At 41.9% G+C, this 13,020-nt stretch overlaps 2 protein-coding genes across 2 annotated transcripts in view; both read right to left on the bottom strand.

Annotated features, from left to right (window-relative positions):
* TERB2 (telomere repeat binding bouquet formation protein 2) overlaps positions 1 to 1,790 on the bottom strand; it is an 11,144-nt gene extending 9,354 nt beyond the window's left edge. The window contains exons 1-2 of the mRNA XM_006020268.1: positions 1,727 to 1,790; positions 987 to 1,068 (exon numbers count right to left, since the gene is read on the bottom strand). Of these exons, the coding sequence (XP_006020330.1) occupies positions 987 to 1,068; positions 1,727 to 1,790 (146 nt within the window). The remainder of the gene's footprint in view (positions 1 to 986; positions 1,069 to 1,726) is intronic.
* A 2,662-nt stretch (positions 1,791 to 4,452) lies between these two features.
* TRIM69 (tripartite motif containing 69) overlaps positions 4,453 to 13,020 on the bottom strand; it is a 12,918-nt gene continuing 4,350 nt past the window's right edge. The window contains exons 3-7 of the mRNA XM_006020267.2: positions 11,177 to 11,272; positions 8,643 to 8,876; positions 7,614 to 7,636; positions 6,889 to 7,013; positions 4,453 to 5,133 (exon numbers count right to left, since the gene is read on the bottom strand). Of these exons, the coding sequence (XP_006020329.2) occupies positions 4,583 to 5,133; positions 6,889 to 7,013; positions 7,614 to 7,636; positions 8,643 to 8,876; positions 11,177 to 11,272 (1,029 nt within the window). The 3' untranslated portion in view covers positions 4,453 to 4,582. The remainder of the gene's footprint in view (positions 5,134 to 6,888; positions 7,014 to 7,613; positions 7,637 to 8,642; positions 8,877 to 11,176; positions 11,273 to 13,020) is intronic.

The following is a 13,020-nucleotide window of genomic DNA, read 5'->3' as shown; positions in this document are numbered from 1 at the left end:
CTCACAGGAGGGCCACTCTCTCTCCAATCTCTCAGTCCTGATCCTCAAGGGAAGCTTACACAACACTTCCCAGAGACGAGCCTATGAGCTCCATTTCATCAACCTGCTGGATACTAGAGATCATGGACTAAACATAGACATTGGATTTTTGATACATTACAATCTGCCTGGCAACCGACTCCCCCGCCCAGCCCAGCCCCTGGCTTCTTTACTTTTCATCCCATCCAGGAAGAGCACACACCGACTGCTGCAGCTTCCTTAGCCTGACGAAGGGTTTTTGAACCCGAAAGCTTGCTTAATAACTATTCTCCAACCATTTGGGTTGGTCTAATAAAAGATATCAAATTCACCCAAGGAACCTTGTCTGCCTAAAGCACCTTAATGCACATGTCGACGTACTAAGGCATTAATGCTGTGTATGTTGACTGATTTGGGACTAACTTTAGTCCCAAGTTGGTCTGCACACCGTGTTAATGCGCCATAGTGCATGCACGTGTAGACATGCACCGTAATTGCCTTAATATACGTTAAGCAAATGTGCATTACGTTTAGGCATGTGCAAAACCACGTGTAGACATGCCCAGACTGAGTCTCTTTTAAGGGTTTCATCCTGTGTTTTTAATTTCTCTCTCAAATATTGGGATTGTTATTTAACGTAGTCATTTGTGTTAATCGTTTGTCTTACATTATGTTTATCTAGTTATCTGTAATTAATTGCATAGCTGAGACACTCCAAGAGGTTAGATTTATATACTGTGCAGTACATGTAATAACAGACGCAGAATGTACAATATTTTGAGAAGTGTAGTCAGGAGATTCTCATAACGGGTAGTGCATAATTAAACCAGGAAAAGGTAGGAGACTTATTTGCTGTAGATTCTTTCAGAAAATAAGGTAGTGGGGAATTAGAGTTGGTGCACATCCAAAAGTACTGGATAGATAAGAACAGAGCAAAACAGCTAAGTAGTAACCGTTCCAAGGGGTACCTCTGTGTATCAGGGCATGAGGCATCGCTACTGAACAGGTAATCGGCATCATGATGATTTGTGATCACTCCTCCTTCGGCCACTGAAAAAGAGTTCACAAGGAGAGTATGAGGCACCTCGGGTAGTAGGTCCCTGGGGTATATGCCTTCATATCAATCTGATCTTCCCTACTTCACTTCTCCAATGGCTTTTGTTTGAGCTCAAGCGTTTGGCCCTCCTTTTACCCGGTTGCCGGGGCTTTGTTCCCAGTGGGAGGGCTCTGCTCAGGGCAAGAACAGGGGGGGAGGAGGGAAAGCTGCGCTTGCCCTTCCTGGGCTCTACAGCTTGCCAGAGGCATCCTCTGGCTTACAGTGGCTGAAGTGGTTTCCACAAGCCATCCTGGCAACTGGAGGGGAGCAGACAGGCCTTCCCCAGCTTCCTTCACCCCGGCTGGGTGCACAGACGCTGTCTCTGAGCTCTTTTCTCAGCGCTTTTGCTAAGATCAGGGTGGCAAGGGGGAGCAGCATCTGCCGAGGGATAGACCGGAGCTGCTGGCCTCCCTCCTGCCATCACTAACCAGGCACGTGCAGCCATTGCCAGAAGGGAGGGAGCTGTTCTGGCTCCCGCCCTTCTCCTCGCAGGAGGAACTGTGGTTCCTGCTTCTCCAGGGCGTGTTTCTCTGCCTTCCCCCTCAGGCCAGAGAAGGCACCAGCCCCCTGCCTCTCCGCCTCACTGAGGGGACCCCCGTGCTCCCCCCTCACCCCAGAAGTCACAGAGCTCCCGGCTGACGCTTTGGGAGAACCAGGCACTGCAGCTCCTGAACATCCCGCTGCCAGGGGAGGCCGCCTTGCCTTCCCCCCTCTTCTCCTGAGCCGCTGAGGAGAGTGCCAGGGCCAGGCCAGGCCAGGCCAGGCCGGGGCAGGGGGCGACCCCTCCAGCCCCCTCGGGTCTGCAGAGGAGGGGAGCAGAGAGATGTCCCACTGCGCAGAGCCCCCCCGTCTGCCCTCAGGAGAGAGGACTCTGTGTGTGTCAACAGCCAGGCAGTTCACAGTAAAACAAGAGCCATCTCAAATATCACTTCATTTTACAAATAAAGGGCAGTCCTGGCAAGGACTCAGTCCACTCCTACTTTAGGTCAACTTGGGGCTGAAAAACAACTGACCAAGAGTTACTGGTTTGGTTTCATCACTTTATATACTGTTTAAAACCGCTTTTTTTTTTTTCTTGCAGGTAAAACATACTATAAAATGCTTGCACCGTCACAAAATGAAAATAATAAACTGCATAGTGATTATAAACAGAACGTGATGTTATCTTTGCGCATCAGTTTTCTTGTATTTATTTCTATTTTGCAAATCTTTCTGCTTACAAGCTGCACCATTTAGCCATCAAGAGTTTCAGCAAAAAGAACAAGCAAACTGACTTTCAAACTGACCGATGTATCATAACACTACACACACACACACACACACACACACACACACACACACACACACACACACACACACACACACACACACACACACACACATTCTGTGGCCTTATGTCTATTAGTGCCCAATAAGAGTAAACTCACAAAAGGGCCAAGCAGATAACGCCCAGCTGGAGAATGGAAATTCTAGCATACAGCTTTCAGCCGAGTTAAAGGAAGTGCTAAGCATTTTAAATGTTAACAAAATACCTATCTAAACTCTATAATCAAATGCTATACAGAAAACGCAGTTTGAAATGATGCTCCGGTAACCAGCATTCCAATATTCAACCGGCAACTTAATAAACAATAAGAATTCACCAGAAATGAAATCAGTAATATATATTTTCAACTTTAAACCTGAAAAACAATGACATCAACAGGTATATAACCCTGAGCATAAATACTTAATTCTTCTCCCTTACACAGTGGTATAAAACTGCTACGAATCTGAAAAGAATCAGGACACGAGTATTTTCCTTTCATAAAGAGTGTTCTTATCTCAAACTAAGGATTCCTGTCAGAATTTCAGTGGCTTACTTTAATTTTCCTCAGAAGCATTAAGAGTGAAGGTATTTTTATTATTCAGATATAATAAAATTGCTGTTAAGGGCACTCTATAGCATATTCTATATGTAGGGGGCTTCTTGAATATTAATGACCATTAGCAGATATCTCTAGCCACATGTGGAATATCTCCTCCCTCCCAGATCCCCAATATCTGGATATTTTTACATTCCACCCCATTCTCCCACTTTTCTGCACTACTTTTGAGGGTTTTAAAATTCTTAATTACCAGAAGGTCTGGTGATTGTCCTTCCCCCATTCAGGTTTTTGAAAGTTTGCTATTGACTTCAAAGTTAAGAGGTTAGCTTTCAAGTGAACTTATTTCTTGTCTGAAGTATCTTTCTCATAGCTATATATTTCAGTAGTGCTGTGGTCTGACTTCCTAGATCCTCCTCATTCATAACTTAATAGAGCTTACACTGGGGGGAAAAAAAACACTTTACATGAGAGGACAGTGGAACTGGGCATTCTGGTACAGAGACAAGACAGAGATTGAGCTGATAGCTGCAAAATGGCAATAAGTAGCTGGGAGGGAAAATCTCTCTCCTTTTGACCTTGCTGAGTTCCTAGGCCAGATTTGTCAATTATGGTATATTTAGGCACCTAAACATGCAAAAAGGCACTTAGCTGAATTGACACATAAGTGCACATAAGTGTCTTAGAAAATCCCAGTAGGCAGCTCCGTGTATTCTTAGACACCTAAATCCCTTTAAAGATCTGGCTCATTGCCAGCAGCCAGTGGTAACCTGTTCCAGCTTTAGTACAATTCTTGGTCACCCCAGGTCTGCTTTTTTTGCCCTGCTTGTGCTTAGCAATAAAATCTCTGTAGCTGTCAGAAATCCTCTGTTGTTCTTTGTATTTCATCTTTGCCCCTACCCATTTCTAATTTTATCATTTTAAATTACATGTATATAGAGAATGGTATGTCAAGCACTAAACTGACTAAACAGAATATCCCCAGCGCTGGACATGTGAGCAGAGAGAAGACTGACCTAACCTTTGCCAAAGAAGGTCCCCTTAACCATTGAACAAAGATGGAAATATAGTAATTTTCAGCACTCTCCCCACAATACTTCAATGCCTTGCTAGGACTTACCCTCTCTTATCCAGATATCCCCTCTTCCCTGTATTTTAGCCAAATGCCACTCTCATCTGGCTCCTTAGTAGTGTCTTACCCCATCCTCACTGGACTTGCTCAGTTTGTTTCCCACCCTTTCAAGATCTCAGCCCAAAAAATCTGGTTACATTTGTCAAATGATGAGTATGGTTGTCCCTTAGGACAGAACTGTGAGATAAGCCAGAACTCAGGCAAGGCAAAGTTCCTGCCCATGAGTGTATTACCTGAAAACCCTTCCAATCCCCAGACTATTCCCCTATACTAGAAAAAAATCTTAAGAAAACATCAAAGGTAAGAGTGATACAAGCTAAACACTACTGATACTGTGTGGGTTGGAAGGGACTGCAAAGCTATATGCAGCATATTCACCAGTTTTAGAGAATGGCATGCTATTAATTTTATAAGGCCTATGGCTTCAAACACTGGTGTCTACAAACATGTGTTTTGCCAGTGGAGTTGCTGTTACATCTGGTCCCTCTTGCTGAATATTTTCAGTGGTTCACTGTTCTCTCCAGAGTCATTCAAACATGGACAAAAGTATGGGTAAATTTTCTCTGTGAAAGTGTCCATGAAAGTATAGATATGAGACATCCTATTAACATTATAAAAGGACACCTGTCCCCCCTCGTAGTCCAGATACACCCCAACCTTAGAAAGGTTAGTATTCAGTGTCAGACTCATTGTGAGTCTATCCAGTGCTTTAAGTTCATTCCTGTTCCTCAGCTTTATAAGCCAGTATCCATCCATGGGTGTTAATGTGTTGTTCCCTTTCCGGTTAATGGACTCCTTAACCACTCCCAAAGTCCATTTTGTCTTGTTCTTTACTTCCACTTCCCAATAATGTTTCCCTGAGGTGAACCCTTCAGATCCCAGGACAGCAACACTGGAGTCAAACCTCTCTGGAGTGTCTGGGAGCATCTGTTTTGTGTTGTCATGTCTCACACAAGTCAGATCTTCAGACAGAATGAGATTTGGATGTGCTGTATTAGGGTCCAGAGTTATAGAGGACAGACCTAGTTAGACAGTAAAAAATAATTATCAGGGAGAGCATTTGAACTGTTTTTTCTTTACACAGTATCTGTACCGGGGTCCACACCACAATGCCACAATAACCACTAGAAAACAAATTCCCTCTTATCCAATATTCTTACATTACCAAACAGGTGGAATCAGATAAACTAGGTTCTGCAAAGCTGTCCAGAATAGCAGACCTGAGCACTGCAGTAACTCAGACCATGTAGTGAAGATTTAACCAAACTCAAGTTAAAACTATAGGAAGAGTTCAGTTGGAGAGAGGAAACTGAGAGACAGGAATGGGCAGGAAGTAAAGGAGGCAAAAAATATGTTTTCTTTTGCCTGTTTCCACTAACAAACAGTAATTTCTTAAAATGCTTTTCCTCTTCAATCAAGTTATATTGTGTTTTCCCACCTTAGTAGAACTTAATTTAGACTAGAGGAGAGATCACTGATCTGAATCCAGAAGCTGTAACCATACTCTTCAGTTAACTAGTGTTAAGGCTTTACATTTCTCAAACCATATTTCACAAGGGTTCTAAGGCCTCTACTTGTTAGGTATCATATTTTATGTATGCGTTAACCAAAGTCTAGAGAGATGGCTCAAGACTATAAAAGAAATTTATAGCAGAACTAGGACTAGAAATCATATAATGTCCCTCCTCTGATTTTCCAGAGAAGGGAATTAAATTTTTAAACTATATTGTGTTCAAATCTCAATTCAGATTGACTTCAACAACACTTGTGTTTATCAGTTATACAAATCTGGGTCCAGGTACATTACATTGGACCCTCAGAAAGTAAAGAACACACAGTAAGTAGCCAGATGTAAACATCTGGGTTTAAGTGATTTACCCAGAATCACCCAGGAACTCTGTGGCAGAGGCAAGGACAGAACCCATTTCTCCAAGGGGACATTCAGCAGTCTTATTCTCTCCACCGCCCTGCTTCTGTGAATCCTCCTACTTCCCTGTTCCTCTCCTCATGCGCTGGTATTAGCCTCTCTGCCATATGTGGCTATCTACTCATCCACACAGCCTTGTTCCCTCCCCTCCGCTCTTATCCAAGCCCCTCCCCGCCTATCTCCTTCTTCCTCCATTACCTCCACCCAGCCTCTCCTGTCTCCCACTGCTTCCTGCCCCTTCTGGCTTCTGCACTTCTCTCTCCATGTTCCTCACACTCCCCTTCCATTCCTGAGTCATCTTCATTCTAAATGAGGGTTGATTTGTCCTTCACGCTGCCTGGAGACCAGCAGGGGGACGATGTGAGCATAGACCAGTCTCCCTGCTCTCATTTACGATGCTCGGTGGCTCAGAGCAGTGGTTATAGAGTGAAATACAAATGCAGTGTAATATGTCAGAGTTCATACCCTTCCTTCTAAATGAAGTGTAACAGGTGGGTACAAGGAAACTCGCTGGTTTCAGCCCCAAATTTTGGTTTGGTAAAATAGTTTCACACACTCTAACAGTACCAGGAATATGTTCATTTTTTTTCAAAAATTAAATTTCAATTGAGACATTTTTGTTTTGGATCTAAATCTTTAAGGTTCTAGGACTCAATAACAGGCCCATTATTATAGCATGTGAGCTACAGATGGAGACAGACTAGAAATGAAAGAAAATGGTACATAATAGTTCATTACTCATTTGAAACTCAGAAAGGAGCAGCAAGACAAGGAAGAAAATAAAATGGAGACAAAGAAAAGCACACGTGTCTGAGAGGCTGTAAGGAATAATAAAGTAATATCCCATTACCTGGGTTGAGGATGGATTTCATGCCCTTCCACAAAGTGTATTGGATTGGACCTTTGAGTTGTCCCAGGTTCAGCTCTTGGGAGACCATGTCCCCCTTAGATAGAGTGGATATATTTTTCTCCAAGCTACATAAGGCACAAATCACACTGCCTGTTTATATGAGATTATAGAATCTGATAAATACAGAGAGTTCAGCAGTGCTAATACTACAAAAGTATTGTTGTAAGTACTCCTGAAAATTTTAACCCCATCTCTCTCTGCCTCGGTTCATGCCCCTTTTGTGTTCACTTTCTGGGAACAATCTAGCAAGCAGCCTTTGCTGGCACAAATACATAAATGAAGCAAAACTGAAACCTGAGTATACAATAAGAGTTAATTTTAAGTTATGTAACTATTTAACAGTAAATATGCAATTCAGCATTTGTGCTCTCGGTTGATTAATTATATACGTCATTCAATCAGGGAATTAAAATAATATTGTATGATTTACGCAAGGCATAGCCCACCCCAAATTCCAAATTTTGAATATTCTCAAAGAACTTTCTGAAAATAATCTGGAAACCAACAACTGTTTCCTGAGGCAATTTGGGGATTATCACCAATTCTGAGAATTTAACCATCTGTTCTTAAACAGTTTTGCAAACAGAAAATGATTAAATTTGTCAATTTAACTGTTTTGTATGAGTTCTAATACAGACTGAAGAATTCTACAAGCTCAGACTTACCTTTCCATAAAGGGTTTTATACCCTATGAGATGAAAGGAGAGAAAAGTTAGAAGAGACATTTAAAAACTGTATAATTGCTACAGGGTACTTAATACTGAAAACCTCAGCAGTCAGTTCTATTGCAATATTTCTGAACTCTCATAGGAGATAAGCCTGACCCATCGTAGCCTCTTTCTCACAAAAACCCTCCTCAGAGCATTTTCTGTTTCTCTCATAGGCATGGTAAGAAGTGGTACAGCAAACATGCTTCCCAGGATATTTGACACTTCCCAGCCCATTCTGATACTGGACATTAAATAATCCTTTCTGCTAGCAAAGATAAAATACCTCTGCCAAGTGAGGTAAAGTTTCTGCCACCCTCTAGCAGAAATGTGTAGACACTCCCACACCTTCTGACAGTTGTTGTAGTTCCTTCAGCAGCTTGTGAGCAGGGGTGTGCGGTTTGTAGCACCGCAAACCTCTTTGTGCCCTGGTACCAAATTTGCAGCACGGGCCAAAATTTGCTACCAGAAAATCCTGGTAGCAAAAGAAGTGCTGGGAAAAAACATGGCGCAGTGCATGCAACAAGAGTGGGTGTGCCAGCAGACATGGAGGCTTGGTCCTCCAGGGAGACACTCTAGTTGCTGGCTGGAGTGTCTCCATTTCTTCATTGTGTCCTAACTCCTCCAGCAAGCCAGGAGCCGGGGGGGACCTAGGCCAGGGAAGTTTGCTGGAAGTGGGACATACAGAGGCACATACAACAAAGCACACATACAGGGGCATGCACTGTGGCAAAAAGTAGCAGCACAAATTTGCGCTGCTACTATTTTTGCCACTGCAAGCATACACCCCTGCACAGCCTAGAAGTGCGTTTTACAGCCCTGTGGCACAGCTGCTCAAGGAAGACCTGTAGACCCAGCAGAAACACCTGGGTATGAAAGTGTTATGGTGGGTTTGTGGTGGCAGCTCTGTTTGTTACCAGAACTTCTGTTGGTAGAGCAACGTGAGCATAGAGAATGTCTTGGTACATTTAAGTCTAGATTTCTCACTGTTAGGAAGCTGATGGAATTGTGCTGGTAAAGCCGGGACTGAATGCGTAACAGTGTCTCCTTTGCTTGGTGACACTTTTCTTGGAGAATATTTAGATTTGCCTCCATTTCTTGAAGGCAGATCTTCCCCTCTTCCTGCAGTTCATTCATTAATCTTCTCTCCCTGCTATGAAGGAACTGGTGAAGTTTTAGACACTGTAAGCTGATGTTTTGTTGAAGAAGCATCTTGTTTTCCTGGAAAACACAATTTGTTAAGATGGGAAATCTTTGACCTCAGGAGCATCACATGAAAACATGGGTGGATCTAGGATTTTGAAAAGAGGTATGCAGATGGTGTGGCATATCATCACATATAACACAATACATTTCCAGTTCAAGATAAACTTGAAGTTTTATTAATATGCTAAAAAACTTGCACTATATCATTCAGTTTAAGATCAAAGCAAAAACAAAAATAACTATTAGAATGTGCACTGATTTACTAGATTATATATAAAGTTTTCAAAAACCACAACAAACTAGGCAAAAATTAGTCAAAGGAGGCAAAAGATATTGTGTCATTAGTACTGTAAAAACCATTATAGTTAAATATACATGTCTTATTCAGGTTCATAAAACAAAATCTAGTCTTCTTGAGTATCTTGACATTGCCTCCAATACCTCATTGTCAGTCAGTTCTACACCTGAAGTAAAGTTTTTAGCTAGGGCTAAAAGCAGTCTGCAGGGCTGTGAAATACAAAAGAGACATTACCAGAATTAGATAGCAGACAGCAAAACTGCAGAAGATAGGATAGTTTCGATAGTGGAACCGCAAGACCATTAAAAAGGAGAGATGGTCATTAACACGTGAAGTGGAGACAGATTAGCAGGAATAAAGGATCTGATAATGACCTATGAAGTCAATTAATTCTCTCAGCACTTCCTGAATAGAAATGCTGCTGCTGCTCCTCTCCCCCTTCCGGCTTTAAAGTTTGGATGGAGCAGGAATTAGTGGGGTGCAACTGCACCTCTGCACCCCTACCCCTCCGAGATCCGCCCTTGGATGAAAACACCAAGATATATAATTGAATATGACTAGCTCCTAATATAAAGTGACACTTGTTTCATGTTTTACAACTCCGGGTGGAACCTATACATCATCTATGACTCCTTATATAATTGTAAGATCTAATTGACAAGAACAGATCATTGATCCATCATTCTGATTTCACCTCCTCTCTTGACAAATACCTGCAAGTTCAGAGGTAAAAGAAAAAAATGCACCTGACCAGTTGTACAATGCTCTGGATTCCTTTCCAAACCCTGTAGTGAATGGTGTATGCAGTGAAGCATTGTACTTGGCTACCTTTTTCAAAATAAAGATGTGACTAGTGAGGAAAGAATCACTGTCAAGAAGAAAAAGAGGATGCAAAAAGGAAAAGAAAAGAAACTGAACAAAACTTGTATCTTGCAAGTCTACACCAACCCAGCTACCCCCAGTTTATGTGACTGTCTCAAAATGTACATATGGCTCTTCAAAAACTTAAAAGAAAAACTGGGGGGTTTGTGTGATACCAGTTGAAACTCAGTGGATATGGTTAACTCACTTTGAGCCTCTCTGAAATGTAAATTGTAACCAAAGAAAAATTCCATGACCACCTTTGAATAGATATCACAGGCTTTGAAGAACTCTAGAGCAGTGGTTCCCAACCTTTTAGGACCATGGACCGGCAAACTATGGACCGGAAGTGACCGTGGACTGGCGAACTGTGGACCAGCATACTGTGGACCAGTGGCCAACCCTTTTTTTATACTCAGTACACATATACACACATATACTCAGTATAAAAAAGAGTTTAAAACCTTCCTGCGGACTGGCAGCCAACCCTTTGCAGCCCGGGGGTTGGGTACCTCTGCTCTAGAATAAGCAGGTTCAGGATGAATCATAGTTATTTATAACTGTCTTCAGATTAGATACGAGGATTTTTTTTTTTTTTGCTTTACCTGTAAACTGTTCATCTAAGAAACTAGTGATTCAGTTTCTACTGTTGCTCAGCAAGTTTGCTAAATTAACATGTCAGTGACAGCACACAACATGGTCTGCAGTTATTACAGGTAATGTACACACATCTCAGATACACTTTCAAGACATCAACAGTCCTTGGGAAAATTTAGACATCCAGAACTTTGCATCACAAAAGAACCTAAATTCAGGTGTCAGTCAGAATTATCCAGACATTTGCCGCTTATGGGCACTAGATGCCCAGCATACAATCAAGGTACGTAGTGAGTAAAAGCCAAAAGAGTCATCCAGATGCTTTTCTGTAATGTCTGTATGCCAAAGGTTTATTTGAATGCAAGAATACTTCATTGTGCATTATGACACTTGGTATATGCTGCAGCTATATAGTGACCAACAGAAGCTTTTTCTTAATAGCAGACTGACTACCCTGTCTAGACTCTCTGCTCTGATAAGGAATCCTCAGTTCTGTTCTTGCTGAGAATTCTAGCTGAGGTATATTAAAACCAGGTCCTGTTGACTTGATGCTACTCACTTTGTGACAAGAGATCTTCTCTTGCTGAGCATTTTTCACTGTTTTTAATTCCTGCAGAGTGGACTCCACTTGAGTTCTGGCTGAGATCAGGTGTTCCTATCATTACGACAGACACAAGCATTACTCAGTATTATATTAGTTACTCGTGCTAGATAAATATTTGTTTGGGAGGTGAAAATAACAGATCATACCCCTTAGTTACATAGCATGTTGGTGATCATGTTTTGTACTTGTCTTTTATGACTACTGTTTCTTTAATGACTACTATAAACCTTCAAACTCAGAATGTCCTGTGCATCAATGCATTTTCATTTCCCCTTTTAAAAAGGGCATTATGCATGATAGCAACCCTGTAACCAACAACTCTCCAAAATGCCAGGATCTCAAGAAACAGGGCAGAAGACACTCCCTCAAAGAACCACCCCCAGAAAACAACACTGCTCCCACAACCAAAGAACACGGGCCTTTTAGTTAGCCGAAGGGATTCCTACAGTCCTGTTTTTCATGAGAGATTAGTTCATCAGGGACATACCAGCAACTGCCCTTAGGTTTCATTTAGTCTAGAGTAATTAACTAGAGACCTAAACAGAATTTAAAGGGGGACTTTCAACTGGGTCAAACTTAAATAATTAAGCACAAATCCATTTCTTCAGACAGGATTTTCTTCAGAAACGTCTAAATATATTTAAAGAAGAGATGTTCTGCCCTTCAGGGATTCCTCCTTCCATAGATGAATTCTGCTATGGAACTTAATCCTAGTGACCTCCCTGCAAGAGAAATTTTAGAAGGAACCAAGAGTTCTTTAAATGCAAAGATCTGAACAAACCAAACCGTACAATGAGGAAGGTTCTGATTTAGCAAATGAAAACTGAATGGGAACTTCCAATCTCCAGTGATGAATCAGAAACTTTCCCTGGGGTCTGGGTTGAACAACTGATGCAGAATGGCATTCTAAGGTTTTTTTAAATGAAGCTTTTACCTCTTACGGTTGGGAAGAATCCTTCTAATCATGCTGAAATGTAACTAACCGGAGTGGTGTTGTCTTGAGCCTGCCAGCAAGCTTGTCATCAGATAAGAACTAATAAGGCCAAAGAGTGTGCAGCCTAAGCTGGCTCTGTGTTGTGGCAATTCCTAAATCATCACATTTCAATGGAGTTTGATGATTAAACTGATGCTTCTAGATTAAACTGATGTTTGTCATGCTCCCACTAAGAAGAAGGGAAGGTATAGAAGGGATACCTTCGGGAAGAACTCAGACCTATATAAAATGTACATATTTTATTTTTTTAATGTTTTTTATATTGATAGACTTCAAAGCAACTGTCTTCTGTCAAGACCTGATAGAATCAGTTGGCATCTGAGGAAGTAGGCTATCACCTACAAAAGCTCTTGCCTCTCCAAACTAGTTAGTCTCCTGGTGCCACCCTGCCCTGCCCTCTGCCTGAGTTCAGACTAACACAGCTAACCTACCACATATTTTATTTTTTTAATGTTTTTTATATTGATAGACTTCAAAGCAACTGTCTTCTGTCAAGACCTGATAGAATCAGTTGGCATCTGAGGAAGTAGGCTATCACCTACAAAAGCTCTTGCCTCTCCAAACTAGTTAGTCTCCTGGTGCCACCCTGCCCTGCCCTCTGCCTGAGTTCAGACTAACACAGCTAACCTACCACTATCAGGAGCCCTCTGCCTGAGTTCAGACTAACACAGCTACCCTGCCCCTATCAGGAGGAAGCATACAGCTCATGTCCAAAAAAAAACATTCCTGTTATGCAGGGGTACACAAGAAGACCCCATAATACACAGGGGTGCATGTATCTTGCATGAGCTTTTAAAATCCTGCT

Source organism: Alligator sinensis, unplaced genomic scaffold (genome assembly GCF_000455745.1).
Source record: "Alligator sinensis unplaced genomic scaffold, ASM45574v1 scaffold1097_1, whole genome shotgun sequence".
Classification (NCBI taxonomy): domain Eukaryota; kingdom Metazoa; phylum Chordata; order Crocodylia; family Alligatoridae; genus Alligator; species Alligator sinensis.
This window is presented reverse-complemented; position numbering and strand designations above follow the sequence as displayed.